This window comes from Meles meles, chromosome 9 (genome assembly GCF_922984935.1).
Source record: "Meles meles chromosome 9, mMelMel3.1 paternal haplotype, whole genome shotgun sequence".
Lineage (NCBI taxonomy): Eukaryota > Metazoa > Chordata > Mammalia > Carnivora > Mustelidae > Meles > Meles meles.
This window is the reverse complement of record NC_060074.1, coordinates 96,533,071-96,560,391: the sequence shown is the minus strand read 5'-3', so window position 1 is coordinate 96,560,391 and position 27,321 is coordinate 96,533,071. Positions and strand designations below refer to the sequence as shown.

Sequence of the window (27,321 nt, the reverse complement as noted above, 5' to 3'; positions counted from 1 at the left end):
CTTTTAGGATGAGTGGGCATTTTTACCTGAGAAGATTATTTTAAGCTTAAATATAGGCCTGTATTAGAACATAGAGGATTCAGAGAATGGTGACATTTAGCTTACTAGCTTAAAACCCCAGGGAGGAGAAAAGGTCTTTTGTTTTTGAATTACTTATTCTTGAAAGCCAAGGTAAAACAATGTATATTAAAAACAACAACAATAAAACAACCAAGTGGGTAGTTTAGTGGGCCATAGGCTTTCCTTGTGCCTCCTGCTGATAACTCTGAACTGTCTCCCATACCCAGATTTTCCTCCTTGACTTGCTGCTACCTCTGATGGCCTCCATCTCCCCATTCTGTAGCTTCCAGTCAGTTCTGCTTTCATACTGTATGCCAGCCTGAGTTTGATTTTTTTTCCAATATAAATACCCTATTAAAACCGATGTCATTTTTATCATTCTTGTTAGCAGATTTTAGTGAGAGTAAAAGGAAATGCTTTTATTCTCTGCTTATTTCCCCCATCTTTACCAAAAGAAAAAAAAAAAAATCTTCAGGAAACCTCTTGAGAGGTACATGTTTTTCTTAGAGATAAAAAAGATTTAGAAAATCTGAGCATTTTGTTCTCCCATGAGGCAAGAAAGAGAGACTTAATTGTTTTAAAACAAATAGTTGGTATAATGGATAAAGAGGAGACAGCTGATTCTCAGGACATCTGATAAATCACGAAGGTAGGAAAGGGTGTATGTACATGGTAGGACCTCTTTAGCAGGTGTTTTCATACCTGACTTGTAGCTGCCTTCATATTTATCTGCCCCTGTCCTGCTACAGCATCCTTGCCGAGGCACTTACAAGATGAAATTCCAAAGTGGAACTGTAAAAGTTTTCCTTACAGAAACATATTGGCTCCTCATAGGAACATTCTGTATAATGACAATACTGTACCTCACAAGACTGGGTTCACTAGACGGTTTTAGACTAACTTGAGAACCTACAAATTTCTTAAAACATGGTTTTAATAAAATCATTGTATTTCAAATAGCCAATTTACACATCTGCCTCTGTGTGGGAATCAGTTAATATATTTAAGGTAATAAAGTCATTCTAAAATAGACATGGTTGCCTTTCCCTTTTTATATAGGGGTGACTTGGTATTAGGGGCCCTTAGGAAGTCTGCAGAGCTTTGGATGAATGCTGATATGTACCAGAGGTACCTACACCTTAGGGTAGGACAGGGCCTATTCTCAAGCATGTCCTTGGGGTATATACCTTAACAGTAGAAGAAAAGCCATAGCTGAAGTGAGCCTTGACCCTCCTGGTAACTGTACGTTCAACCTGGTACAGTAAGGTCCAGGCAGATGGAAAAATTTTTGTGTGAAATGTTTTTTGTTTTGTTTTGTTTTGTTTTAGCTTCTGTAGTGCAGGAGTTCAGTTATTATTTTCTTTAAGTTCTTAAGTTTTTATGTGAGTATGATGTTGCCTGGTTAATAACCAGATCTTTGTACATGAATCCTGAGTCATGCAGCAGTCTTGATCCATTGCAGTTCACAGCACTTTTTCTGTTGCCATGATGCCATAGCCTTTAGAAGTTTATGTTGTTGATTCTCAGTTAAGGACCTTCCTCTGAGTCCTCATCCCTCGGGGGGATTTCTTAAATTGATGGGGATGGTGAAGCTGAGATCGTGAACTCAATAAGGAGAAATGGGCAGTTTTGCTCTTTACATTTAAGACTGACTATTCTTACCATGTCCATTTTCATTTTGGTTGGAGGTTAATTTAATTTAAAAAGGAAGAAAATGATCTGCTTATTAGCACATCCTTGTTAATGTTTATATCACTTAATTATTTCAGGAAAATAAAATAGTACTCTTGGGAGTAAGTATATGTTATGGTAGAGAATTTAACCAAAAAGGTATGTGTTTAATATATGCACACATATCCTTTGAGTGTGTATGTATCTCTGTGTATACACTTGCAAAAAAGACTTCCATGCCTTACCACTAACACTGTGAAGCCTCTCCTTTTTCTTAGTCTTAATTGTAGAATTACTTAAAGAATTTTGGTATGCATCATCATTAATTCTATAGACTTATCTACTAAATAAAAGTTTAATTAGTTGGTTTCAGAAACCTGAAAAGCAATAGTTTGAATTCCAGTTCCTTAATAGGACAAAAAAAATTTATGTGATAGTAATTTGTTATATAAAGCACAAGAATTTGATGACTGAATAGAATATTTCTGAGGTTAGCTGATACTTATTACAGTACCAGTATTGATTTACTGAGGGGAAAAAAAAAACAGTAGAGCTTTTCTATTATTGTGTTATTATTCTGATCATATTGTATATTATTTAATTACTTGAGTGTATTTGATATTTTCCAAGCATTGAGTAGTTATTATATTATAATTTTAAACTAACTTATGTAACTTATAATACATTTAAGAAAATTATTTTCACTTCACATCAACTTTTTATTTCTAAATTCATCACATGTTTTCTTTTTCTGTAAAATGGAAATAACAAAAAGAAAATGCTTTTGACACTTGAACATCTGACCTGTTTTAAAGGTTACATCCAGACTCATGTCACATATTAGGTTTTGTTAGGATTAGGTAAGCTTTTTGTGAAAGTATGATTTTTATAAACAGGTTTATCACTACCCGTTGATTTTTATTTGATTCTGCTAAAAATTTTTTTGCCTTATTTTAGGCAGCTAATCCAGGTTGTTTTCTGGAAGATTTTGTGAGGTGGTACTCACCCCGTGATTATATCGAAGAGGAGGTTATTGACGAAAAAGGCAACATGGTTCTGAAAGGAGAACTGAGTGCCCGAATGAAGATTCCAAGCAATATGTGGGTAGAAGCCTGGGAAACAGCTAAGCCAATTCCTGCTAGAAGGCAGAGGAGACTTTTTGATGACACACGGGAAGCCGAAAAGGTAACTGTGGTTTCAGTATCCAATACTAGAAAGCTAACAGTTGTTCTAGTGTTTTAAAAACTCACTATAGTAGACATGAAAGCTTTGGACTTGAGAAGCAAAGCATTGAAATTTAATGGGTCTTTATATATCTGCTATTCACATTTAAGATTTAAGAACTAGTTGCAACTAGGCCAGGGAATAAGACATGTATATTTTATATATAATGGTTACCATTGGACTGTCTAATAGTATATGTTAGAAGCTTTAAAGCTGGTCACATCCTTTGATCTAGCAGTTTGACTACCAAAAAATTTACGGAAATAATAAGAAATACAGAAATATTAATGTAGAAGAACGATGTTCAACAAAGTTTTCTAGTGAAAAGGTAGATACAACAAAAGTTTCAGAAATAAGGCTTAGTTCATTAAGTGTGGTATAAGCATTTGGTGGACTGTTTTGTAATTATTAAAAAAAAATTTGGAGTTTTGGAGAATTGTGAGAGCCTCCTGATAACAAATTGTCCTACGCACGTTCCTACTTAGCTGCCCCCAAACCCCATGAAATTAGTAAAAAAATAAATCTTTGCCTTCAGTGTTACTAAGGTAATAGAGACTATAGTGACCTCGTCTCTATAGAAGCCACATTTCAGTGGAGTTCCTAGTGCTGTAAGCCTGTATATAAAGAGTAGGGGGGACGCCTGGGTGGCTCAGTTGGTTAAGTGGCTGCCTTCGGCTCAGGTCATGATCCCAGCATCCTGGGATCGTGTCCTACATCGGGCTCCTTGCTCGGCAGGGAGCCTGCTTCGCCCTCTGCCTCTGCCTGCAACTCTGTCTGCCTGTGCTCGCTCTCTCTCTCTCTCTAATAAATAAATAAAATCTTTAAAAAAAAAAAAAGAGTAGGGGCAGGGAATCTTAAAAAGAAGAGCCGAGGGATATAGGAGACTTGGATGGATCACAGAGTCACCCCTAGAGGGAGAGAACCTAACATTAATAGTGCCAAATACTCAATGCAAGTATGGTTTGATAGTTCACAGCACTGGCTATAGAGAAGGGGCTCGAAGTGGACACTTAGAGAGACACTGCCTTGGCAAGAACCAGATGTATAGAGAAGGAATGATAACCCTTTGAGATAAAGCAGTGATGGCAAAAAAGAAAGGATGGGAAATTTAGGGATCCTGCAGAAATGCAAGAGAAATAGGACCTACCAACCTCTGTCACCCTTACTCCATCCGTTAATGAAATGGTACAGAAGAGGGCACTTTTTTTTTTTTTTAATATTTTATTTATTTATTTGACAGAGAGAGATCACAAGTAGGCAGAGAGGCAGGCAGAGAGAGAGAGAGAGAGGGAAGCAGGCTCCCTGCCGAGCAGAAAGCCCGATGCGGGGCTCGATCCCAGGACCCTGAGATCATGACCTGAGCCGAAGGCAGCGGCTTAACCCACTGAGCCACCCAGGCGCCCCAGAAGAGGGCACTTTTAAACTGTGACATGACTAGGATTGGTAAAGAGCAGATCATATCCATACAAAACTATTATAAAAAGACAGAAAATGCAGATATGATTGTTTGAATTAATAAAAACATTTCCCAGAAAATTGACCATGAAGCAGAAAATAATTGCAATAGTCAGATGTCCTCAAACCAGCATGGCAGATATGAAAAAAATCATGTGTTTTTTTTTTTTTAAAGATTTTATTTATTTATTTGACAGAGATCACAAGTAGACAGAGAGGCAGGCAGAGAGAGAGAGAGGGAAGCAGGCTCCCTGCTGAGCAGAGAGCCCAATGCGGGACTCGATCCCAGGACCCTGAGATCATGACCTGAGCCGAAGGCAGCGGCTTAACCCACTGAGCCACCCAGGTGCCCTGAAAAAATCATGTTTAATCAGAAATAGTAAAGCTATCCCTTCCTGATCAAAACTCTTCAAAGTGTAGGGATAGAGGGCACATACCTCAGTATTATCAAAGCCATCTATGAAAAAACCACTGCAAATATCATTCTCAATGGAGAAAAACTGAAAGCTTTTCCGTTAAGGTCAGGAACACGGCAGGGATGTCCATTATCACCACTGCTATTCAACATAGTACTAGAAGTCCTAGCCTCAGCAATCAGACAACAAAAGGAAATTAAAAGCATCCAAATCAGCAAAGAAGAAGTCAAACTATCACTCTTCGCAGATGATATGATAATATATGTGGAAAACCCAGAAGACTCCACTCCAAAAGTGCTAGAACTTGTACAGGAATTCAGTGAAGTGTCAGGATATAAAATCAATGCACAGATATCAGTTGCATTTCTCTACACCAACAACAAGACAGAAGAAAGAGAAATTAAGGAGTCAATCCCATTTACAATTGCACCCAAAACTATAAGATACCTAGGAATAAACCTAACCAAAGAGGCTAAGAATCTATATGCAGAAAACTATAAAGTACTCATGAAAGAAATTGAGGAAGACACAAAGAAATGGAAAAATGTTCCATGCTCCTGGATTGGAAGAATAAATATTGTGAAAATGTCTATGCTACCTAAAGCAATCTACACATTTAATGCAAACCCTATCAAAATACCATCCATTTTTTTCAAAGAAATGGAACAAATAACCCTAAAATTTATATGGAACCAGAAAAGACCTCGAATAGCCAAAGGAATATTGAAAAAGAAAGCCAAAGTTGGTGGCATCACAATTCCGGACTTCAAGCTCTATTACAAAGCCGTCATCATCAAGACAGCATGGTACTGGCACAAAAACAGACACATACATCCGTGGAACAGAATAGAGAGCCCAGAAATAGACCCTCAACTCTGTGGTCAACTAATCTTCGACAAAGCAGGAAAGAATGTCCAATGGAAAAAAAGACCGCCTCTTCAATAAATGATGTTGGGAAAATTGGACAGCCACATGCAGAAAAATGAAATTGGACCACTTCCTTACACCACACACAAAAATAGACTCAAAATGGATGAAGGACCTCAATGTGAGAAAGGAATCCATCAAAATCCTTGAGGAGAACACAGGCAGCAACCTCTTCGACCTCAGCAGCATTTTCCTAGGAACATCGCCAAAGGCAAGGGAAGCAAGGGCAAAAATGAACGATTGGGATTTCATCAAGATCAAAAGCTTTTGCACAGCAAAGGAAACAGTGAACAAAACCAAAAGACAACTGACAGAATGGGAGAAGATATTTGCAAACGACATATCAGATAAAGGGCTAGTGTCCAAAATCTATAAGGAACTTAGCAAACTCAACACCCAAAGAACAAACAATCCAATCAAGAAATGGGCAGAGGACATGAACAGACATTTCTGCAAAGAAGACATCCAGATGGCCAACAGACACATGAAAGAAAAAGTGCTCCACATCACTCGGCATCAGGGAAATACAAATCAAAACCACAATGAGATATCACCTCACACCAGTCAGAATGGCTAAAATTAACAAGTCAGGAAATGACAGATGCTGGCGAGGATGCAGAGAAAGGGGAGCCCTCCTACACTATTGGTGGGAATGCAAGCTGGTGCAACCACTCTGGAAAACAGCATGGAGGTTCCTCAAAATGTTGAAAATAGAACTACCCTATGACTCAGCAATTGCACTACTGGGTATTTACCCTAAAGATACAAACGTAGTGATCCGAAGGGGCACGTGCACCCGAATGTTTATAGCAGCAATGTCTACAATAGCCAAACTATGGAAAGAACCTAGATGTCCATCAACAGATGAATGGATAAAGAAGAAGTGGTATATATACACAATGGAATACTATGCAGCCATCAAAAGAAATGAAATCTTGCCATTTGCGATGACGTGGATGGAACTAGAGGATATCATGCTTAGTGAAATAGGTCAATCGGAGAAAGACAACTATCATATGATCTCCCTGATATGAGGACGTGGAGATGCAACATGGGGGATTAGGGGGGGTAGGAGAAGAATAAATGAAACAAGATGGGATTGGGAGGGAGACAAACCATAAGTGACTCTTAATCTCACAGAAGAAACTGAGGGTTGCTGGGGGGAGGGGGGATTGGGAGAGGGGGATGGGGGTTATGGACACTGGGGAGGGTATGTGCTATGGTGAGTGCTGTGAAGTGTGTAAACCTGGCGATTCACAGACCTGTACCCCTGGGGATAAAAATACATTATATGTTTATAAAAAATAAATAAAAAATTTTAAAATATAAACAAACAAAACTTTTAAACCAAGAGCTTTCATAACCATTGTACAAATGTATTAAACACATATTGTCAAATTTAATCCTAAAAAATATTAAAATAATCCATGTAAACATATTACCAAATATAAGTACATGGATTTGGTAATAAGAATGTAAGAGGACTCACATTAGGAAATACATTGATTTATTTCATCACATTAATATATGTAAATATTTAGGAGGAAAGATCAGGATTTCAGATTTAAGAAATGCTATGATATAATATATATTTTAATATAAATTAACTAGTAAATATATAACACTATATAATAAATATATTTAATAATATACTAAACATAATAAATATAATGACACAGCAATTATTCAATATTAAATATTATATATATGTCTTAAAATGCACAGACATACTCAGCTCCCCCCACACCACACATACAGGTGCACTAAAGCTCTCCCACATATGAAGCCCTCCTCTTGTTCAAGACATAATAAAGTAATTTGTATATTCTGGTAATTAATTTTGAAATAATTTAATTTAAATTATCTATGTCCAAAAATGAACAAATATCTTAATTTAATCCAATAATTTAATCTTTTAGATTACTTAATAATTTAAATCCAATAATTTAAAAAATGTATCTCCGTTCACTATACTTCAACTGCTCTGTATAAAATGATATTTTATTTTTCTTCCTAACACCTGGAATCAGTATGACAAATTAAAAAACCATTGAAATAAAAAAAAAAGAAAGAAAGAAATAGTAAAGCCAACAGCAGAAATGGACCAAAAAACCACACAGAGAAATGAAACCAGAGCTGGTTTAACTCAGGATAGTAGTAGAAGTATAAGATATTCATATCAAAAATAAAGACTAACTTACATAGGGCCCAAAGGAGAATAGATTTACTTTTAAATTTAATAAAAGGTACCAAGAAAAAGCAGCAAAAACAGCCAAGAGAAAGAAAATGGATAATGAGTAAAAGGAATTGAAGAGAAACCAGTAGAAATGAAAGATAGGAAAAGTAGGAATAATATTCATATTCTCAGAGGAAGAACCAAAATACTGGAACAAAACTAACAGTTGAAACTGCAGTCCAAGAAAACTTTCAGGAAATAAAAGAAAACCCGAGTTTTCATATTGAAAGGGCTCTTTCACTAGATGCAGGGGAAAAAATACTATAAATAATGAACTCCAAAATACATCACTTTGAAACTACTGGAACTTAAATATTTAAAGCAAAAAAGATTCTCAGGACTTCTAATCAAAAAGATGAAAATAACTTATAAAGGAAAGAGAATTAGACAGGGTCATATTTCTCAAGACAACATGAACAGCATTTTCAAAAAATGTAAGCAAAAAGTACAAACCAAAGATTTATATCCTACCAAGATGTCCAAATAATCAAGGCTCTAAGCAAATTTTCTCTGAGGTTTTGCACATATAAATTTTTGTACACATGCACCATTTATGAGGAGTCCACCAGAATTGCCCAAGTAGAACTTTCTATAGTGTTAGAAACATTCTACAGCTGTGATGTTAAAAATTACAAGCATTGGCCATATGAGACTCTATAGCATAACATAGGAACTGAATTTTTAAATAGCTGCATGGGACATAATATAGGAGGATGAACTTGATCCAACCAAGAGATGACTGTAGAAACTTTGGCAAAGGGCCAATGGTGAGCATTTCATTTCTTTAGTTTTAGAGCTAAGACTAAAACTAGGTGAGGTTGTGGGTAGAAGAAGATGGTAATCAGGGGCGCCTGGGTGGCTCAGTGGGTTAAAGCCTCTACCTTCGGCTCAGGTCATGATCCTAGGGTCCTGTGATCGAGCCCCACATCAGGCTCTCTTCTCAGCATGGAGCCTGCTTCCTCCTCTCTCTCTGCCTTCCTGTCTGCCTACTTGTGATCTCTGTCTGTCAAATAAACAAATCAAAATCTTAAAAAAAAAAAAAAAGAAGAAGAAGATGGTAATCAGATGTGATAGTATTTAAAATTGTCAGACCAGGGGCACCGGGGTGGCTCAGTGATTTAAGCCTCTGCCTTCGGCTCAGGTCATGGTCTCAGGGTCCTGGGATCTAGCCCTGCATTGGGCTCTCTGCTCAGTGGGGAGCCTGTTTCTCCCTCTATCTCTGCCTGCCTCTCTTACTTGTGACCTACTTGTGACCTCTCTCTCTGTCAAATAAATGAATAAAATATTTAAATAAATAAATAAATAAAATTGTCAGACCAGATTATAAAACACTTACAGCGAGGGAATTAAGGACAGTATAAAAAGTATTACTGCAAAGATCTCTACTAGAATAAAAATATAAACCTTCTTAAGTACCAGCAGAGTTTTTTTTTAAACACAAAGAACACACCAACTAGAGAAACACACATAGTAACAGTCAAACACAGAATAGTCAGTCATAAAACCTAACTCTACTACAAGGGTTTCAGTGATTCACAAAGGTTACAGAGTCATAATGGATAAAATAAAAAAGACAAGAATTAACAAGTGTTGACAAGGATGTGGAGAAAAGAACCCTCATGCAGGGGCACCTGGGTGGCTCAGTGGGTTAAAGCCTCTGCCTTCCGCTCAGGTCATGATCCCAGGGTCCTGAGATCGAGCCCCACATCAGGCTCTCTGCTCCGGGGGGAGCCTGCTTCCTCCTCTCTCTCGCTGCCTGCCTCTCTGCCTACTTGTGATCTCTGTCTGTCAAATAAATAAAATATTAAAAAAAAAAAAAAACAACCCTCATGCATAGTTGGTGGGAAGGCAAATTGGTATATCCACTGCCCTCAATTAACATATGATCCAGTAACTCCACTACTGGGTATTTACGCAAAGAGAATGAAATCACTAATTTGAAAAGAAACATGCACCCCTGTGTTTATTGCAACTTTATTTACAATAGCCAAGATATGGAAGCAACCAGAGTGTCTATTGAGAGATGAATGAATAAAGATTTGAAATATATCTATAGTAGAACATTACTCAGCCATGAGGAATGAAACCTTGCCATTTGCAGCGACATGGATGGATCTAGAGAATGTAATACTGAGTGAAATAAGTTAGAGAAAGACAAAAACCATGTAATTTCACACATAAGTGGAATTTAAGAAACAGAACAAAGAAAAAGGGGAAAAAAGTGGACTTTAATACAGAGAACAAACTAATGGCTACCAGAAGGAAGATGGATGTGAGTGAAATAGTTAAAGGGGATTAAGAGTACTTACCTTGATGATCACTGAGAAGTAGACAGAATTGTTGAATCACTATATCATACACCTGAAACTAATATAACATTGTATATTATGCTTCAAAAAATTAATGAGATAAAAACCAAAATACATAGAGTAGAGATATGATCGAAGTAAGGGTTAACCAAATTATTCCTTTAGTTTTCTGCCAGTGCTTAATTATATGATTAAATTTTATTTTATCACACACAAAAAAATCGTAACATCATTAAGGTCAGTTCTCTTTACATTAATTTAATTTATAATTTAATTTATAAATTTAATACAGTCCCAATAAAATACCAAAAGTCTTTCTTTTTTTTTTTTATACCAAAAGTCTTTACTGTGGAGCCAGACAAGTTGATACTTAAATTTATTTGGAAAAATAAACATGCAGGCTTAAGACTCAGGAGTTTAGAGAGTGACTGTTAATGGATTTCTTTTTAGGTGATGGAAAGGTTCTAAAATTAATTGTGGTTTTGGTTGTACAACTCTGAATATACCTAAAACCATTGGATTGTACACTTTAAATGTGTAAATTGTTATTTTAAAAAAGCATGCAGAGTAGCTAAGAGTAGATTGAAAAGAAAGAGCTATGAGGTAGGTAAATGGGTGAGAGGTGGCAAGGGCAGATGGGGGCCAAATAACCTCACCAGATACTAAAGCATAATACACAGCCTCATTATTTATTTATTTAAAAAAATTTTTTTAAAAGATTTTATTTATTTATTTGACAGAGAGAGAGCACAAGTAGATAGAGAGGCAGGCAGAGAGCGTGCGAGGGAAGCAGGAGAGAGCCCGATGCGGGACTCGATCCCAGGGCCCTGAGATCATAACCTGAGCCAAAGGCAGCGGCTTAAACCATTGAGCCACCCAGGTGCCCTACAGCCTCACTATTTAAATAATGTGATAATGGTGCATAACTAGACATAACTAGTGAAACCAGATAGAAAGTTCATGGGTGCATGTAGAAATCTAGTCTGTGATAAAAATGGCATCTCAAATCACTGGTACAGGTGGCCCTTTTTACTTTATTTTACTTTATTTTTTAAAGGGGGTTGGAGAGGCCGAGGAAGAGGGATAGAGAGAATCTAAACATGCTATGCATGGAACTGGACTCAGGCTTGACGAGGGGCTTGACCAGGGGCTTAATCTCACAACCCTGAGATCATGCATGACCTGAGCCCAAGTCAAGAGTCTGGCACTTAACTGACTGAGCGACACAGGCTCCCCTAGATGGCCCTTTTAATAAGTTGTTTTGGGATAACTGAATAGCCATTTGGCAAAAGATAAAATTAGATCTGTTTCTCATACCACACACAAGAATGGACTGAGAAAGAAAAGTCAAAAGACAAATGATAGAAATATTTGTAAACTGGGAAAATATATGTATTACGGATAAAGGGCCAAAATACTCTAGAAATATGGGCAAGAGTTATGAGGAGATAACTCATCCCCCAAAAAGATAATTACCCTTAAACTTTTCAAAAGATGTTCAGCTTCATTCATAATAAGAGAAATGCAAATTAGAAAACTTCACTGAGATAACCATTTTTCACACATCACATTGGTAAAAATTTAACAGCTTAATTAATACTCGGGCCCTGAGGCCACAACTCTCATACATTACTGGTGAGTGGCAAGATGATACAACCCCAGGTGAAAAGGGATTTGGCAGTGTTTAATGAAATTTACATATGCATTTACCATTCCACCCCAAAAGCAATCCCACTTCTAGGAATTTACATTAATATTTTCTAAAACTAAAAATAAAGATGCACCAAGTTGTTCATTGCTGAATTAACTGTAATTAGAAAATAGTGGAAACTCTCTATATGCCCCAACTTAGAAGCTTTATCGAATACTGTGGTTCATCTGCATAACTGAGGACTATGTAGCTGTTAAAAATAATGAGGGGGGCGCCTGGGTGGCTCAGTGGGTTAAGGCCTCTGCCTTCGGCTCAGGTCATGGTCTCAGGGTCCTGGGATCGAGCCCCACATCGGGCTCTCTGCTCAGCGGGGAACTTGCTTCCTCCTCTCTCTCTGCCTGCCTCTCTGACTACTTGTAATATCTATCAAATAAATAAAATCTTAAAAAAATTTTTTTTTAAAATAAATAAAAAATAAAAATAAAAAAAATAATGAGGAAAATATCTATTAACTGATAATGATTTCTAGGATATGTTTTTAAGAGAAAAGTAAAGTGCAAATGAATATATATATTATGCTTCATTTTGTGTAAAAAGGGGAGATTAAGAAAACATTTGTCTGTTTATCTTCACAAAGAGAAATTTATCTTCACAAACAGAGAACACTGAAATTAGTTACCCAGAATGCATGAAAGGGGAGGAAAAAATAGAGTAAAAAGAATATGGGCGGAAATGACATTTAGGAAAGAGTATACTTTCTATATACTTTTGACTTCTGGAAAAATGTTAACTGTCTGCATATTCAAGAATTAAAATAAACCAACAAGAATGGAAAGAGGGGAAATGACCAAAACTGAAAGCAAGCAGAGGTAGGTCGCATAAGATACGTTTGAATATATACCCCCAGGTATGGGGAGAGTTGGGAGAGAACTGCAGATAAATCCTAAACTCTATTTTCTAGATTTGTTTTTTTGTAATGGTGTTGGGTAAGCAATTCTGAAACTTTTAGGTGAATCATTTTTTGAGTGAATGTGTAATTAACTGTGTTGGTGTTGTTGGAAGCCAGAATTCTCATTGTGGAAGTGAGATACAAACATGGAATTGAAGAAAGAAAGGAAGACCAGATGGCATTGCATTGGAATTGGTGGTACTGGTGTAGACCCATAGGTTTCTAAAGTATGGATAGATATTGGGTATGTCCATATGCATATATATTTTTTCTAGCTTTTTTCTGAAGGAGTCTAGAAGAAGTGACATCTCAGTAGCAGTGAACATACACACACACACACACACACACATATTGATTTCTAGAATATTCCTCATTAAAAGCAACCATGCTTTCCTCAGTGAAATAGCTGGTTTCAGGGTTGGGACAAGGAAGGTATGAGTGTGGAACATTCTGGTTGCCAGGAAATAAGGAACTGCTTAAAAAAAGATAGGGGCATAACATAAGGAGGTAGTTTGAAAGGACTCTTACTCACCAAATCTGGACAGTTAGAAAGGCAAATAACTAAGGAAGAAATGAATTATAAACGATTGGGAAAAAATTGGAACCATGGGTCCACATTGACAATTTGCAGATAAAAAAATGGGAGAGATTGGAGGCGTTTCGTCTCAAAGATGACCGATAAATATGGAGGATATGCTGGAGTAGGAAACTCTTCATTTTACAACCATATTCATAGGAAAGATTGGTTCAGATGAAAATCATCAGAAGATGTCTAGGTGGAAATTTGGGTGAAGAGTATCAGAGTTGCATGGTTTTAAAGTGTCTCTCCAAGACAACTGGAGAATTGCAAGGAAATAATAACCGTGTAGTAGAGAAATGGGGCAATACCTTGAGTGGATGTTTAAAGCTAATATTACTAATAAGGTGTAGATGCAGATTGTCTGCATCGAGATGTGATACTCTGAAGGATCCAAGAGTACTTATGCACTGACCCATGAGTGCATATTCTGCATCTAAACATGAGGAAGCATTAGGTAAACCCAAAATGAGGAACCTTCTGTTCTAAAACAGAGCTGGAAAAATAAAATCCACAGTACACAACTCTAAGAGTGTATTAAAAGGACACAGGTACCAATTGAAACATTACCCAATGGCCAATATTAGAACAATTGGAGCAGCAAAATAAAGTACTGTTGGACTGTAACTCAAATAAAATAAACATCCTTGAGTCTGTAGTATTACAAATAAATGATTGAATAAATTGGTGAGAAGAGACAAATCTATGCAAAAGAACTTCAAACCTGCTTTACCCATGAGATGGAGAACTCCCCATTGCGTAAGCATGTACTGTGCATAGTGACTTTCTTCCAAAGAGTGCAGTATGCAAATTGGAGAAAATGAGTAACTTCACAGTACAGAAACCTGACAAATACTGTCTTAGCCAGGTAAGCAAGTTTAACAACATGGGTAAGTCAATACTGATGAGTTTCATGTACTCTTGGTAAGAGGTGATGAAAAGAGCACTTAACAACTCTCTCATCTTTCTCCCAAATTTCCCTAATCCCATTTCGATCATGAGAAAGACATTACATAAGTTCCAGTTGAGGTACTTTTTATAAAATACCTGACTAGAATTCCTTAAAACTGTCAAGGTCAGGGGCACCTGGGTGGCTTAGTTGGTTAAGCACTTGAATCTTGGTTTTAGCTCAGGTCATGATCTCAGGGTTCCTGTGTTGAGCTCCACACTCACTTTTTCTCTCTCTTAAATAAATGAATAAATAAAATCTTGAAAAAAAAACTGTCAAGATCAGTAAACACAAGCAAAGTCAAAGAAAATGTCACATGTGAGGGGAGCCTAGAAATGTGACTACTAAATATAATGTGGTATCCTGGATGGGCTCCTGGAATAGGAAAAAGACGTTAAATAAAAACTGAGGAGATTGAATACACAGATATTGACAGGATGATTCATCATAGCAAAAAAGTGAAACTGGGGCACCTGGGTGGCTCAGTGGGTTAAGCCTCTGCCCTCAGCTCAGGTCATGATCCCAGAGTCCTGGAATCGAGCCCCACATCGGGCTCTCTGCTCAGTGGGGAGCCTGCTTTCTCCTCTCTCTCTGCCTTCCTCTCTGCCTACTTGTGATCTCTTTCTGTCCAAAAAAAAAAAGTGAAACCAAGCTAAATGTCAATCAACTGATGAATGGATAAGTAAAGTATAGCACATTCATGCAATGAAATATTATTAAGCCATTAAAATGAATGAAGTTCTGATACATGGTTATAACAAAAATGAACCTTAAAAGTTTATGTTAAGTGAAAGAAATCGGAAAAAGAAGGCAACATGTTACATGATGCCATTTATATGAAATACAAGAATAGGCAAATTCATGAAGACAGAAAGTTAGTTTAGTAGTTACCAGAGGCTAGGAGGTGGAAGAAATGAGGGAGTAACTGCTCTTGGGTAATGGGTTTCTTTTTGGTGTGATTAAAATATTGGTGATTAAATAATGGTATGTTGTATAACTTGCAAGTATGCTAAAGACCACTGAAGTGTACATTTTAAAGTGGTGAATTTTATGGTATATAAATTGTATTTAAATTTTTTTAAATTAAGGAAATATGAATAAAGCATAGCATTCAGTTAATCAGAAAGGGGAGAGGAGAGCAGTGTACTCAAAATGTCCATGTTAAAATAAACTGGAAAACTTCCAGATTTGTTGTGATTAAAGCTGTATGAAAACTAAAGGTGGTATATGATCTTTAATTAGATCCTGTCTAGTGGTGGGAAAAGGTTATAAAAGTCATTATTTGGTCTGTTGATTAAATTGTAGTAAGGATAGGCTAGATTAAAAGTATTTAATCAGTGTTAAAGGCAGTTTATATAATCACAATAGTTTGTCTTTTGATTATAGAAGAAAACATTTTTAAAAATTATTTTTATTAACATGTAATGTATTATTTGCCCCAGGGGTAGAAGAAAACATTCTTAATTTCAGGAAATAACACACTGAGAATCTTTGGAGGTAAAGGGACATGATGTATGTAACTTGCTCTCTCATTATTCAGAAAAAAAAATATATGTGTGTATATATTGTATGCGCATACAGAGGAAAGAGATGGGTGTGATTAAATGAGCTAAAAGGTGAGTCTAGGCAAAGGGTGTAAATATATTTTGTATTCTTGCAAATTTGTTTTGCTGTAAGCTAAGGAAAGCTGAAGTTGAATAGTGTTAATAGAGATGTACAACATTGGGAACAATTATTCTAGATAAGGATGTAAATCTTTTGGAACACTTTGTAAAATAATTTGGAATATGATTTCAATACCAAAAAAAATCATTTGGCATTATCTTGTATATATCCAGTTCTGTTTTTAGGTATATGCCCTCAAGAAATTCCGCTACATGTACACTAAGGAACATACCCAATAATATAACGGGAACCTTATTTGTAATAGCCAAAAATGGGGGGGGGTGTCCATCCATGGAGGAGCATTTTAATGAATAAACTACAGTATGTATCAACATATTCGTCTCAAAAACAATGCTGTATATCAGTCGCTGAGGCTCAGAACCAGAAACATTTCGTTTATACAAAGATTCGAACCAGACCAAACTAAGCAATACATTGTTTGTGGCTACACACATATGTGAGAAAACTATGTAGACAAGCAAAAGAATTATTAGTAGTTACTTATTGATGGTGGGGTGTATGGGGGGGGAGCTTGATCAGGGAGGCACACAGGGATTTGGTAAGTCCTGGTGATGTTCTTTTTCTTAAGCTGGTTGGTGGTGTGTAAACAAGTGTTCATGTTATCTTTAGGCTATTTATTAGTACTCTGGTATGTGTATTTCTTAATTTAAAAAAAAATTTCAAACCACACAAAATTCTTCAAGCCAAAAAGTAAAGGTTTTAAGTCATTAAATGAAGAAAGCAAGTTATAAAATAGTGTGTATACTATAGGTTTCTTTTTTTTTTTTTTTTAAGATTTTATTTATTTGACAGAGAGAGACACAGCAAGAGAGGGAACACAATCGGGAGAGTGGGAGAGGGAGAGGCAGGCTTCCCGTTGAGCAGGGAGTCCGAAGTGGGTCTTGATCCCAGGACCCTGGGATCATGACCTTAGCCAAAGGCAGACACTTAACGACTGAGCCACCTAGGTGCCCCTATAGTATAGTTTTTTTTTTTTTTTTTTTTTTTTTTTTTTATTTGACAGAGATCACAAGTAGGCAGAGAGAGTGAAAGGGAAGCAGGCTCCCTGCCGAGCAGAGAGCCCCATGCGGAACTCGATCCCAGGACCCTGAGACCATGACCTGAGCCGAAGGCAGCGGCTGAAACCACTGAGCCACCCAGGCGCCCCTATAGTATAGTTTTTTGTTAAGAAATTGAATATGCTTCTATCTTTGTGTTTAAATGGACGTTGAAATAAGTCTGAGAAGATAAACACAAAAATGTGTTGCTCCTTAGGAAGTAGGATTTCTGGAGATCTTTTGCATTATACTTCTGTGTATGTATGTATGTATGTATGTATGTATGTATTCATTCATTCATTCATTCCTGAAATCTGTGAGCATTTATCATCCAGGTTCATGTTATGAGATTAGATTTCTTTTGTCTTTATTGCTGTTGAATAAGGAGCTTAAAGGTAGGGTCCATGTATTATAACAACTTCTCTGTATTTTTTTAATTAGAACAGTAATAAAACAATTTCCATTTTGGAAAAACAGTAAACCAAAAAATTAGTAGGAGGTCTCAATGTTTAGAAAGGTTAAGTGAGTAAAGCAGGTTACAAAACAATATTTTACATACCTAATACTAGTTCACCTAATATGTGTATTCAGTGTCTTAAAAAATCCTGGAAGGGGGGCTGCCTGGGTGGCTCAATGGGTTAAAGCCTCTGCCTTCAGCTCAGGTCATGATCCAGGGTCCTGGGATCAAGCCCCACATCGGGCTCTCTTCTCAGCAGGGAGCCTGCTTCCTCCTCTCTCTCTGCCTGCCGCTCTGCCTACTTGTGATCTCTGTCTGTCAAATAAATAAATAAAATCTTTAAAAAAAAAAAAAATCCTGGAAGGAGAATGTTCTACCATTTACAATTGTTACTCTAGGTGGTATACTTTACAGAAGGTTTTTATTTTCTTTGTATTTTCCTAATTTGCACATATTACATATTGGGAAGAAGAAAAAAAAGGGGGCATATTCATCACTATAAAATACTAAAGTCCTTATTAGTTTTCAGTAATGTTATTCTTAACCATTGTGGGTAGTAGCTACTTAACTGAATGAGTAGGACAAGGTACTAAGAGAAGAGAGCTCTCCTCAACTCTTGTTATAGATGTGAGTTCAGAGATGCACAGGTTTTTTTTCTTCTTTCATAAGTGGCTGTTTTATTCTTTGAAAGCTACATTGATCATTCGTGTATCTTTATGCCTCCTTCAGGTGCTGCACTATCTGGCTGTACAGAAACCTGCAGACCTTGCTCGGCACCTGTTACCTTGTGTAATTCATGCAGCTGTACTCAAGGTAAAGGAAGAAGGTAAATATCTTATTTGATTAGTCATTAGTTCATTTCCAAAATGGAAGTATATTTTCCCTGGCTTAATAATGGTTTTGATCTTCTTAAAAATAGAAAATCTGGAAAACATTTCTTCAGTTAAGAAGATTATAAAGCAGATAATAACCCATTCCAGTAAAGTTTTGCATTTCCCCAACCCAGAAGACAAGAAATTGGAAGTAAGTTTGCTGTGGTATCAGGATCTTGCCAAGTGTTCTCCCTAGTTGGCAGTGATTATTTTGAAGATAAATTTTTAAAGGCTGCTTTTTTTCCCCTCCTGTTTTCCAATGTATGTCTCTCCCTTTTCCACTGTTAGGAAATCATCCATCAAATTACTAATGTAGAAGCTATAATTGCCAGAGCCCGCTCACTGAAAGCCAAGTTTGGAACTGAGAAATGTGAACAAGAGGAGGAAAAAGAAGATCTTGAAAGGTAATTGATATTTGAGTACCTTTTGTCTGTAGGAAAACCACCGCTCTCTTTAGAACATTTTAATAGAATATTCCAATTCTTTTGTGGTACCCTATATTATTTGTAACAAGTATTTAATTATCATAGACTGTGACCTCTCCTATATTTCTGGGTATTTGTGGGGCATTTCCATCCCTTCCACATTTAGAAACAAGTCTACTGTGTCTTTTTTTCTAGTATGTCCTTGTTTGCTCTTGGAGATGTCCCTGCAGTTTCCTGTGGAAAAGCTGGTCACTCTTTGTTACTTGAAATGCCCCAGAGCTTTGCTTTCTCTCTTTGGTTAGCTCTCACTCTTCCTTTACCACAGACTGAGGTGTTCTGAAATTGTATTTCTGCTCAGTATTCCTAGTTATTTATTTAACTTTAAACAAGATTTTTGAAAGCAAAGGTGCATAGCCTATGCACCTTGTGAACATGTTTTGAAAGGGTGACCAGATGGCCTCTCTAGGATGATGCAGATGACCGGGTCAATCTTCTTCTCCTCCTGAGAGAGACTTGGCACCATTACCTACCAGTATGAGTTCCTTTCCATTTTTGCCTGTGGTACTTGAAAGAACAATGTTATTTTAATTGTGATAAAGTGTTTCCAAATTTGTTACTTCAACAACTTGTTCATCACCCTTTTCAGAAATGAAGTGGCATTATTGATGCTAACTAATTAAGATAGTATGATCAAGGCATGTGCTATAGCGCTTAACAAGTTCTTATTAGAATTTTAATCTTGTGTTGAGAGTAATTTTCTCCTAGCCTTCTTTGCTCTTGAAAACTCCTTCCTTTTTAAATGAGAAGAATAAGCACTAATCAAAGGAATTGTTTCTAAAATAGCAGTATGAATTAGTGGTGCAGGAATGGTGCCTTCGACGCTGATAGCTCCACATACGTGCCCTGTGACTTGGAGGTGTAGTGTTTCCAGCACGTAGTGGCACAGTCGAGGCTTTGCCAAGCAAAATGTGTATTCTAAGCACATATGCATGCACGCACACATATACACCCACTTTAAAAGAACAAAGATGACAGATATGGATGATTGCTTTGCTGTATATGTATGAGTTGGTTTCTGTTGTCCAAAAATACTATTTGTTTTGTTTTTAAGATTTTATTTATTCACTTACCTTAGAGAGAGCAAGCATGAATGGGGGGCGGGGCTGAGGCAAAGAATCTCAAGCTGACTCCACAGACAGCGTGGAGCCCAGTGTGGGGCTCGATCTCATGACCCTGAGATCATGACCAGAGCTGAAACCAAGAGTCGGATGCTTAACTGAGCCACTCAGGCACCCCCCCCCCCAATATTGTATTAATCTTTTATTTACTGTAGTATTTTCTAAGCTTCTAGTCTCAAAGAAATAGACTCTGTATTTCTTTTTACCCTTTGACAGAGGTTTTGTTTTGCTTTGTTTTTTAGATTTATTTACTTATTTGAGAGAGAGAGGGGTGCGAGAGTAGTATGGGGCAGAGGGAGAGAATATCCAAGTAGATTCCCACTGAATGCAGACTCTGACACAGGGCTTGATCTCACAGCCCTAAAGTCATGACTTGAGCTGAAATCAGGAGTCTGATGCTTAACCAACTGAGCCACCCAGTCACCCCCAGAGATGAGTTTTTAAAAAATTTTATGAAAACCGTTGAAAGGCAGTAAGATTGTCGCTTGAGTCTATTTTATTTCCAAATGTCCTTTATAAAAGTTCCACTTAAAAAAGTTCCGCTCTAGGCTTAGTAGGTTTAGCCAGTATCACTTTGAGAGTTTGTCTACAAAACTAATCTGGGGGGACTGACACAGTGTGAACTGAGCAGCAGCTCGCTTTCTGTGCTTTCGTTGCCTCTTTCCCCTAGGTTTGTGAGTTGCCTTTTGGAGCAGCCTGAAGTGTTAGTCGTGGGTGCAGGAAGAGGACATGCTGGCAAAATCATTCACAAGCTGTTTGTGAATGCTCAGAGGGTATGTGAATTTCCTTATTGACTGATGATTGTCTCTCCAGACCTCTGCTCAGTAAGATGCTGTTTTGATTCCCTCACTTGGCTGATTATGCAGCTAGGAATTGGGTTTGAACATCCAAAAAAAAAAAAAAAAAGACTTTCAACAGTGACTTTTGAAGCTTTGAAATCCATTTGCTTTCTTACATGTTTAAGTAATATAATAAGTATATTTTAGGATATAAATTTCCAAAGTTAGAAGGTTCTGAAATCCATTGTTACAGAATCTAATAGGGACTCAGCAGTGGCCACCAGTGCTGTGTGGTAGGAAAAAATGTTGACTACTTTCAGTTTAGAATAGAGTTCAGTTTTACCAATTTTAAACTCCATGTACTGCAAATGGATTCATAATTTCACTTGTGAGGTTAGTATATCTGTTTTTGTCATGGTGAATTGATCTAAGGAAGAGCAAGATTTCAGATGTTTAGGACTATGGAAACAGGCTTTAGCAAAGAAAGAAAGCCCAGCTTGAAAAATTATCTTTGCTATTACCTCTACTACTGAAAGTAAAGGTTCAAAAGATGTGTAGTACTTTCTGACATTCTGAAACTCTTAAAATTTGAATTTTTATGAAAGTGATGCTAGTTACACTTTGTGTGGGTGCTCTATGTACTGATTTTGTTTACTAGTTAAGAGGATTTTCATGTCAGGGCTCATTATTATGAAAGATTATGATAAAAATATTATAGAGTATACTACACATAGTCTTTGACTTAAGAGAATTTGACTTGGGATTTTCAACTTTATGATGGAGAAAAAATATGTACTCAGTAGAAATCATACTTTGAATTTGGGATTTTGGTCTTTTTCTGAGCTAGTGGTGTATGCAGCATAATCCTCCCATGATACTATGCAGGGACAGTGGCAGATCCCTGTCAGCTATGAGATCCCGAGGGCAGACAGCCAACATACTTAACGACTGCTCGACCCAGACACTGTTCTGTTTCTCACTGTCAGCACGATACTAATAAATTATATGAGATAGTCAATACTTTATTAGAAGATAAGCTTTATGTTAGATGATTTGGCCTAACTGTAGGCTTCAGTGAGTGTTCTGAGCTTGGGTAAGGTAAACTAGGCTGAGCTATGATGTTTGGAAGGTGAGGTGTAGTAAGCATATTTTTGACTTAGGATATTTTCAACTTAGAATGGGTTTATTGGCATGTAACACAATTGTAAGTCAAGGAAGATATATAAGTACAAAGGTGCCCTTTACCTGGAACTGTGATGACTCTAGAATGACCCACTTTTGAAAGTGTAATTCTCAGAATCAAATAAGAATTTTCATGGGTTTACATAGAAAAATATAAACTGTATAATCTCCTTTGAGTCTGTCTGGAGTGTATCTAGTTTTTCAGTTTCATAGTCAAGTGTACTGACCTAAATTTTTAGCAAGAATTGAAACCTGCAATTATTTATGGGATTGTTCCCCAACTTTAAGAATTTCAAGTTAAAACCCAAGTATTTTATTTCCTTATAAATTAGAGTTCTAGAAAACAGTAGATGCTTACTTTGATTTGTTTTTGTCTTTGGCATGAAATCAGGAGCTAGGTTTGTTTTTTGCATCCTATATCTTTCACTAGCTTACTAGCCAAAAGTTAACAACTGCATTTCCTTGTCACCACCAATATGAATTTTCCTCCTGTTGCCGGTATTCTTTCCTCTGTCCTTACTTTAAAAAGCTTGTGTGTTAAGAGGACCTGAAATCTAAGGCATTTTTGTTTTTATTTTTTTTAAAGATTTTAGGCATTTTTATTTTTAATGCTGAGAGTATTACTTGTTGTAAATATTTAAGCAAAATTATTTTTCCCAGAGTGGCAATAGCTTCCCCCTCCTGTCCCCCCAGTAATATCAGTAAAGGCTCATTGTAAAACATAGGATAATACAGAAAATTATAAAGGAAAATTTAATCACATTAATCTCACTACCTTCTGATGATCACCATCAGCATTTGACATGCAGTATATGTAAATACATGTATAGTTTACAAAAATAGGATTATAATTCTATGATTTACTTTGTTATTCTTGTTTTCCATTTAATTATCTTGTTACATTAATAAATACAGGAGTATATCATCTTTTCAGTGGCCTTGTATAGCTAATACCCTTTAAGGGATGAAATTGCACATTTTTCCTGCATTATGTAATTATAAAAGATTTCAAACTTTCAAACCTTGTAGGGAATGTTTTTAGGGAATTGGCAGGCTTTAATCCATGTAACAAGCACCTGGTTGGTACATTTTTTAACTCAGGCCTTAAATATCTGCTTGATGTAAACCATTAAAGTTTATTCATGTAACTTTTAATAATTAACTGACACTTTATATCAATTTTATTGATCAAGATTTTCACTTTATTAGAAAGTAATGAAATTTTAGTGAGAATTTTGTATAGCATACAGCAGTTTTGCATATTTAGAACTCTTTGCTTAAAATTACACATTTTAATGAAGTTCATCATGATTACATGTGTCAGTGGTATATTCCACTGGAATTCAGCAGATAAACCACAGATTAGATTTTGCTTCAGTTTTATCAGTTTTGCCCATTAAATGACTGTACGTTGCCTGTTGAACCATCAGATGCATGAGAAGTAGGATATGTCTGCTCAGTTTAACAGCTAACAGCTAACAGCTTAGGTGTGTTTTATGTGGTGTGTGTTTGTCTTGATATTCTTTTGATAGGATCCTGTTCCTTAATGTAGTGCATGCTGTCTCTGAAATGATCTTGAAATCTCTCGTCTAGCTCTTTTTAAACCATCTTGCTTGTTTCCTTTTCATCACTGTTTCTTTTCTCACCTTTTCTCAAGCTGACTGAATCTTCTGATGAGGTAACAATATAGCCTTTGTCCCTCATAGTTCCTTGTTCCTTCCCATCCCTCTAACTTCATAAGGTCATTAAGACTAACCACCTCTTTAACAGTCTGGATTTGGCACACTTTTCATGCTGATGTTTAGTATAACATGATTTCATATTTCCATTGCCAAAACAGTACTTTATTATTTTTTTTTCAATCAATGGTATTGTGAAAGGAATCTAGTAATCAGAGAAATGAAAGAAGCATAGTGATCAAGGGTAAAATGAAGGCTCTAGTTGAATGTTTTTTATGCAGTTTTAATGCAAAAAATAGATGCCTTTAATACTGAAAACATCTCTTTCGTGGCCATTGCTACATTACATGGACTTCTGTCATTTCTGTATCACCTTAGCCACTCAGCAAACAAAACCAGTGTCCCCAGTTTTAATTTGGCAAATGAACTTTAAAAAAAAAAAAAAAACGAAAGAGTGGAGACAAAAAACATCTCTCCAGACTCTGAGGGAGAAGCAGCTCCTTACTGGACTGAGGACATTAGACTTGAACTTGGGTTGTTGCTAGAAGAGATGTGTAGAAACCACTGCTACGTTTTCCCTATTCTTTAGATGTTGGAATATGGCCCTCACTTTCCAAAGCAGATTGCCTGGCAGTCATTATCTCTTCTGTCTCTGTCACCAATTTATGTGTAATCTCTGGCTGTTCATGCAGTGTTTCAAGCTTCTTGCTTTTTCCGTGTTGGTTTCTGAGTAATCATAACATGGCTGACTGCATTACTGAGTAATGTAGAACATTTTAAAAGTATATTTGTCATGTTTATTCATCTGTCCTTCAAAATGGTCTAAGTTTTAGCATTGGACTTGCTCTTGAATTTAGCATTTGATTCTGTTCAAGGCTGCAGCCATGGCTCCACCAGAGGAGGAACTGAAGAGAATGGGCTCTCCAGAAGAGAGAAGGCAGAACTCGGTGTCAGACTTCCCACCTCCTGCTGGCCGGGAACTCATTTTACGTACCACTGTGCCACGCCCGGCTCCGTACTCCCGAGCTCTGCCTCAGCGCATGTACAGTGTTCTCACCAAAGAGGATTTCAGACTTGCAGGTGCCTTTTCATCAGATACTTCCTTCTTCTAATTCTTCTAGAGCCACCTCATTTATGGCTTCAGAGACCATGCTGACCCCTTCTGAAGGAAGAAGGTTGTGCCAGTCAGAACTCAAGAGGCCATGAAGAGGACCTGTCTAGTCCAGTAATCAGGAATCATACCAGCATCTGAAAGACTTTCCAGCACCATGCTTGAGCTCTGAGTATCTTGGTTGGGTCAGAGAGAATGGGCTTGAGCTGTTGAAAGATTTGTTCCCCAAAGAAATGACCCTTGTTTGACCAGGGGTCAAGGGTAGGTTGTACGAGTTGTGCAGGGACCAGAAAAACAGCAGGAGCTCTCTGTACTCACTCCAGTGGGATCTTGCTCATTTATTCTTTCCTGTGACTATCCCTTAGGCTATTCATAGTCTGTGTAAACACACTTGTTGCATTTGTTAGTATCAGGTATACAAAAGAGAGTATCTGTTAATTGAGATTTCTGGATATTTTGGTGGTATCTTCCCAGAATCTGTGTTTTTTAAATACTAAATGACATTCTGTTTATTCAATCATCTAGTGGCCATCTTGGTTGTACTAATTAACTTTTGATTAGTATTTTGAGTATTCTAGGAGAAAACTTAGAATTTCATATAGTTTATGTGTTTTTCCATGTAACTATGAACTAAGTGTAAACTATATATTAAATGTCACTGCAAATTAGTTTTGTATCTTATCTCGTAAGGTTTGTTTCTCTTGTTTTGTTTTTGGTTGCCTGTAAGATATCAACCTACAAACTTCTCTTCTGCTGTACAGCATGCATTCCCTTTTTTGCGATTGCTGGCTAGATACTATATTTAATGGAATAACGATGAGCACATGCTACAAATATAGCTTTTGGAACATAGAGATTATCATGCACTTAGTATAATTTGGTGTGTGTGCTAGTGTAGTGAATACAAGATTATTTCAGTGAACTATTTTGCTTTGTGTCTTAGTTAAAATGAAAATAATTGATGTGGATATATAGCACCCAGCATAAGGATAATAGCAGCATATTTCTAGTTATGTGGTAATCAAGATTATTAAGTCTGTGTTGCTGTATGGCCTCTGTTCAGTAATCTGAAATCTATTTTTAGGCCTAAAATTCTCATTTTAATCCAAAGCAAAAAATGGTTATACTGAAGCATAGACCTTGCTATGTAATTTAAAGAATTAATAGAGCTGTGTAAAACCCTATTATATTATTTTTGTAAAAAAAAAAAAACTGTGTGTGTACATATATATGTATATATGCACATATATATGTATATAAGTATATATGAAATAGGGGAGGCCCTGGTTGGTGACCTCCCAGCCTTCACAGTGCTTTCCTCTGAGATGCTGGACTTGATTGCTACTGGCAAACCGTACAGATGCGGGCTTGAGTACTGAGTGCTGTACCAGGTAGAAAATGTATCTTTCAAGGACAGGATTTGTTTGCTTTCCAATGAGGAAGTTAATGGCAAAGAAATGTTTTTCAAAGAGAAGTTGAACTTTAAAATGACACTGTGAATCTAATAAAAAGGAAAGTCTTGCTTTCTCTGACTTCTCTCTCCTCTGTCACTTTAGTCTTATTTCAGTTAGTTTAATGCTGTCTCACGTCTTCCTAAATATTTGCAGCCTGCTAAGTCTGGCAGGGGTCTCAAGTACACTCTTAGTGCCTTCTTTCTTAGTGGCAGTTACCCCAGTTTACTTTTTTTTATAGTTATGTGTTGGTTTATTTCATAGATATCAGGTGCTGTACTAGGCAGTAAAGACGAAACAGACACCAGAACACTCCTTCCTTTTCAGTGACCTTTCTGTCATGTAGGGAAGGGTTCATGTTACATTGCAATAAAATGGAGAGTACAATCAACTCATCTGAATGAATTGGAAGTCCAACATTTATTGTATAAATGCATTCATTCATTCAGTGGCAACAGAGAGTAATGCATGCAATATTAGTGAAGAGAGTAATGTGTGTAGTAATAAGGTGTGATGAGAGAGGTTTTTCACTCAGGCTTTAGGGATCAGGGAAGTCTTTTTTAGAGCTAATTTCTAGATTGAGACCAGAAGATGAGTAGGAGCTGATAAAGAGTTGGGGAAGTATGGTAAGTTGCTGTTAAAGAACTACGTCCTGTACACTTCCTGATAATTTATTGTGCTTTTGCTGCTGCTCCCATGAAGTGGAGTTTACTTTGTATATTTGAACATTACTTGTCTTCCAGTGTGAACTTAGCCTACCTCTTCAGTCACTAGAGTATTAGCAAGTGTGACACGGGTGGAGACTTGAAAAGTACTTGCAACTTGGGGCTTGCCCTCTCTTCCTCTGGGAACCCTGAGATGTGCAGAGAAGCCTGATGGAGGAAGAGAGAGTTGGGTGGTTTGTTACATAGCAAAAGTGATTGGCTGCAGGGGATGGGAAGAGTGTTACAGGTAGAGAAAACAAATAGGCAGAAACTCAAAGACACAAGAAAACAAATTTTTGGAGATTAGCCAGCCTTTTAGTTTGCTGGAAGTGAAAA

At 36.9% G+C, this 27,321-nt stretch overlaps 1 protein-coding gene across 5 annotated transcripts in view; it reads left to right on the top strand.

The window, feature by feature from the left end:
* Positions 1-26,362, top strand: part of RAB3GAP1 (RAB3 GTPase activating protein catalytic subunit 1) — a 117,630-nt gene extending 91,268 nt beyond the window's left edge. For 2 of the 5 annotated variants that reach the window (XM_046018988.1, XM_046018990.1), the window contains 7 exons: positions 2,689-2,916; positions 18,334-18,430; positions 18,524-18,627; positions 18,765-18,880; positions 20,750-20,852; positions 23,698-23,718; positions 24,595-26,362. In XM_046018988.1, coding sequence (XP_045874944.1) covers positions 2,689-2,916; positions 18,334-18,430; positions 18,524-18,627; positions 18,765-18,880; positions 20,750-20,852; positions 23,698-23,718; positions 24,595-24,831 — 906 coding nt within the window. In that variant the 3' untranslated portion in view covers positions 24,832-26,362. The remainder of the gene's footprint in view (positions 1-2,688; positions 2,917-18,333; positions 18,431-18,523; positions 18,628-18,764; positions 18,881-20,749; positions 20,853-23,697; positions 23,719-24,594) is intronic. The other 3 variants (XM_046018992.1, XM_046018989.1, XM_046018993.1) reach the window with 2 other exon arrangements.
* Positions 26,363-27,321: the final 959 nt, after the last annotated feature.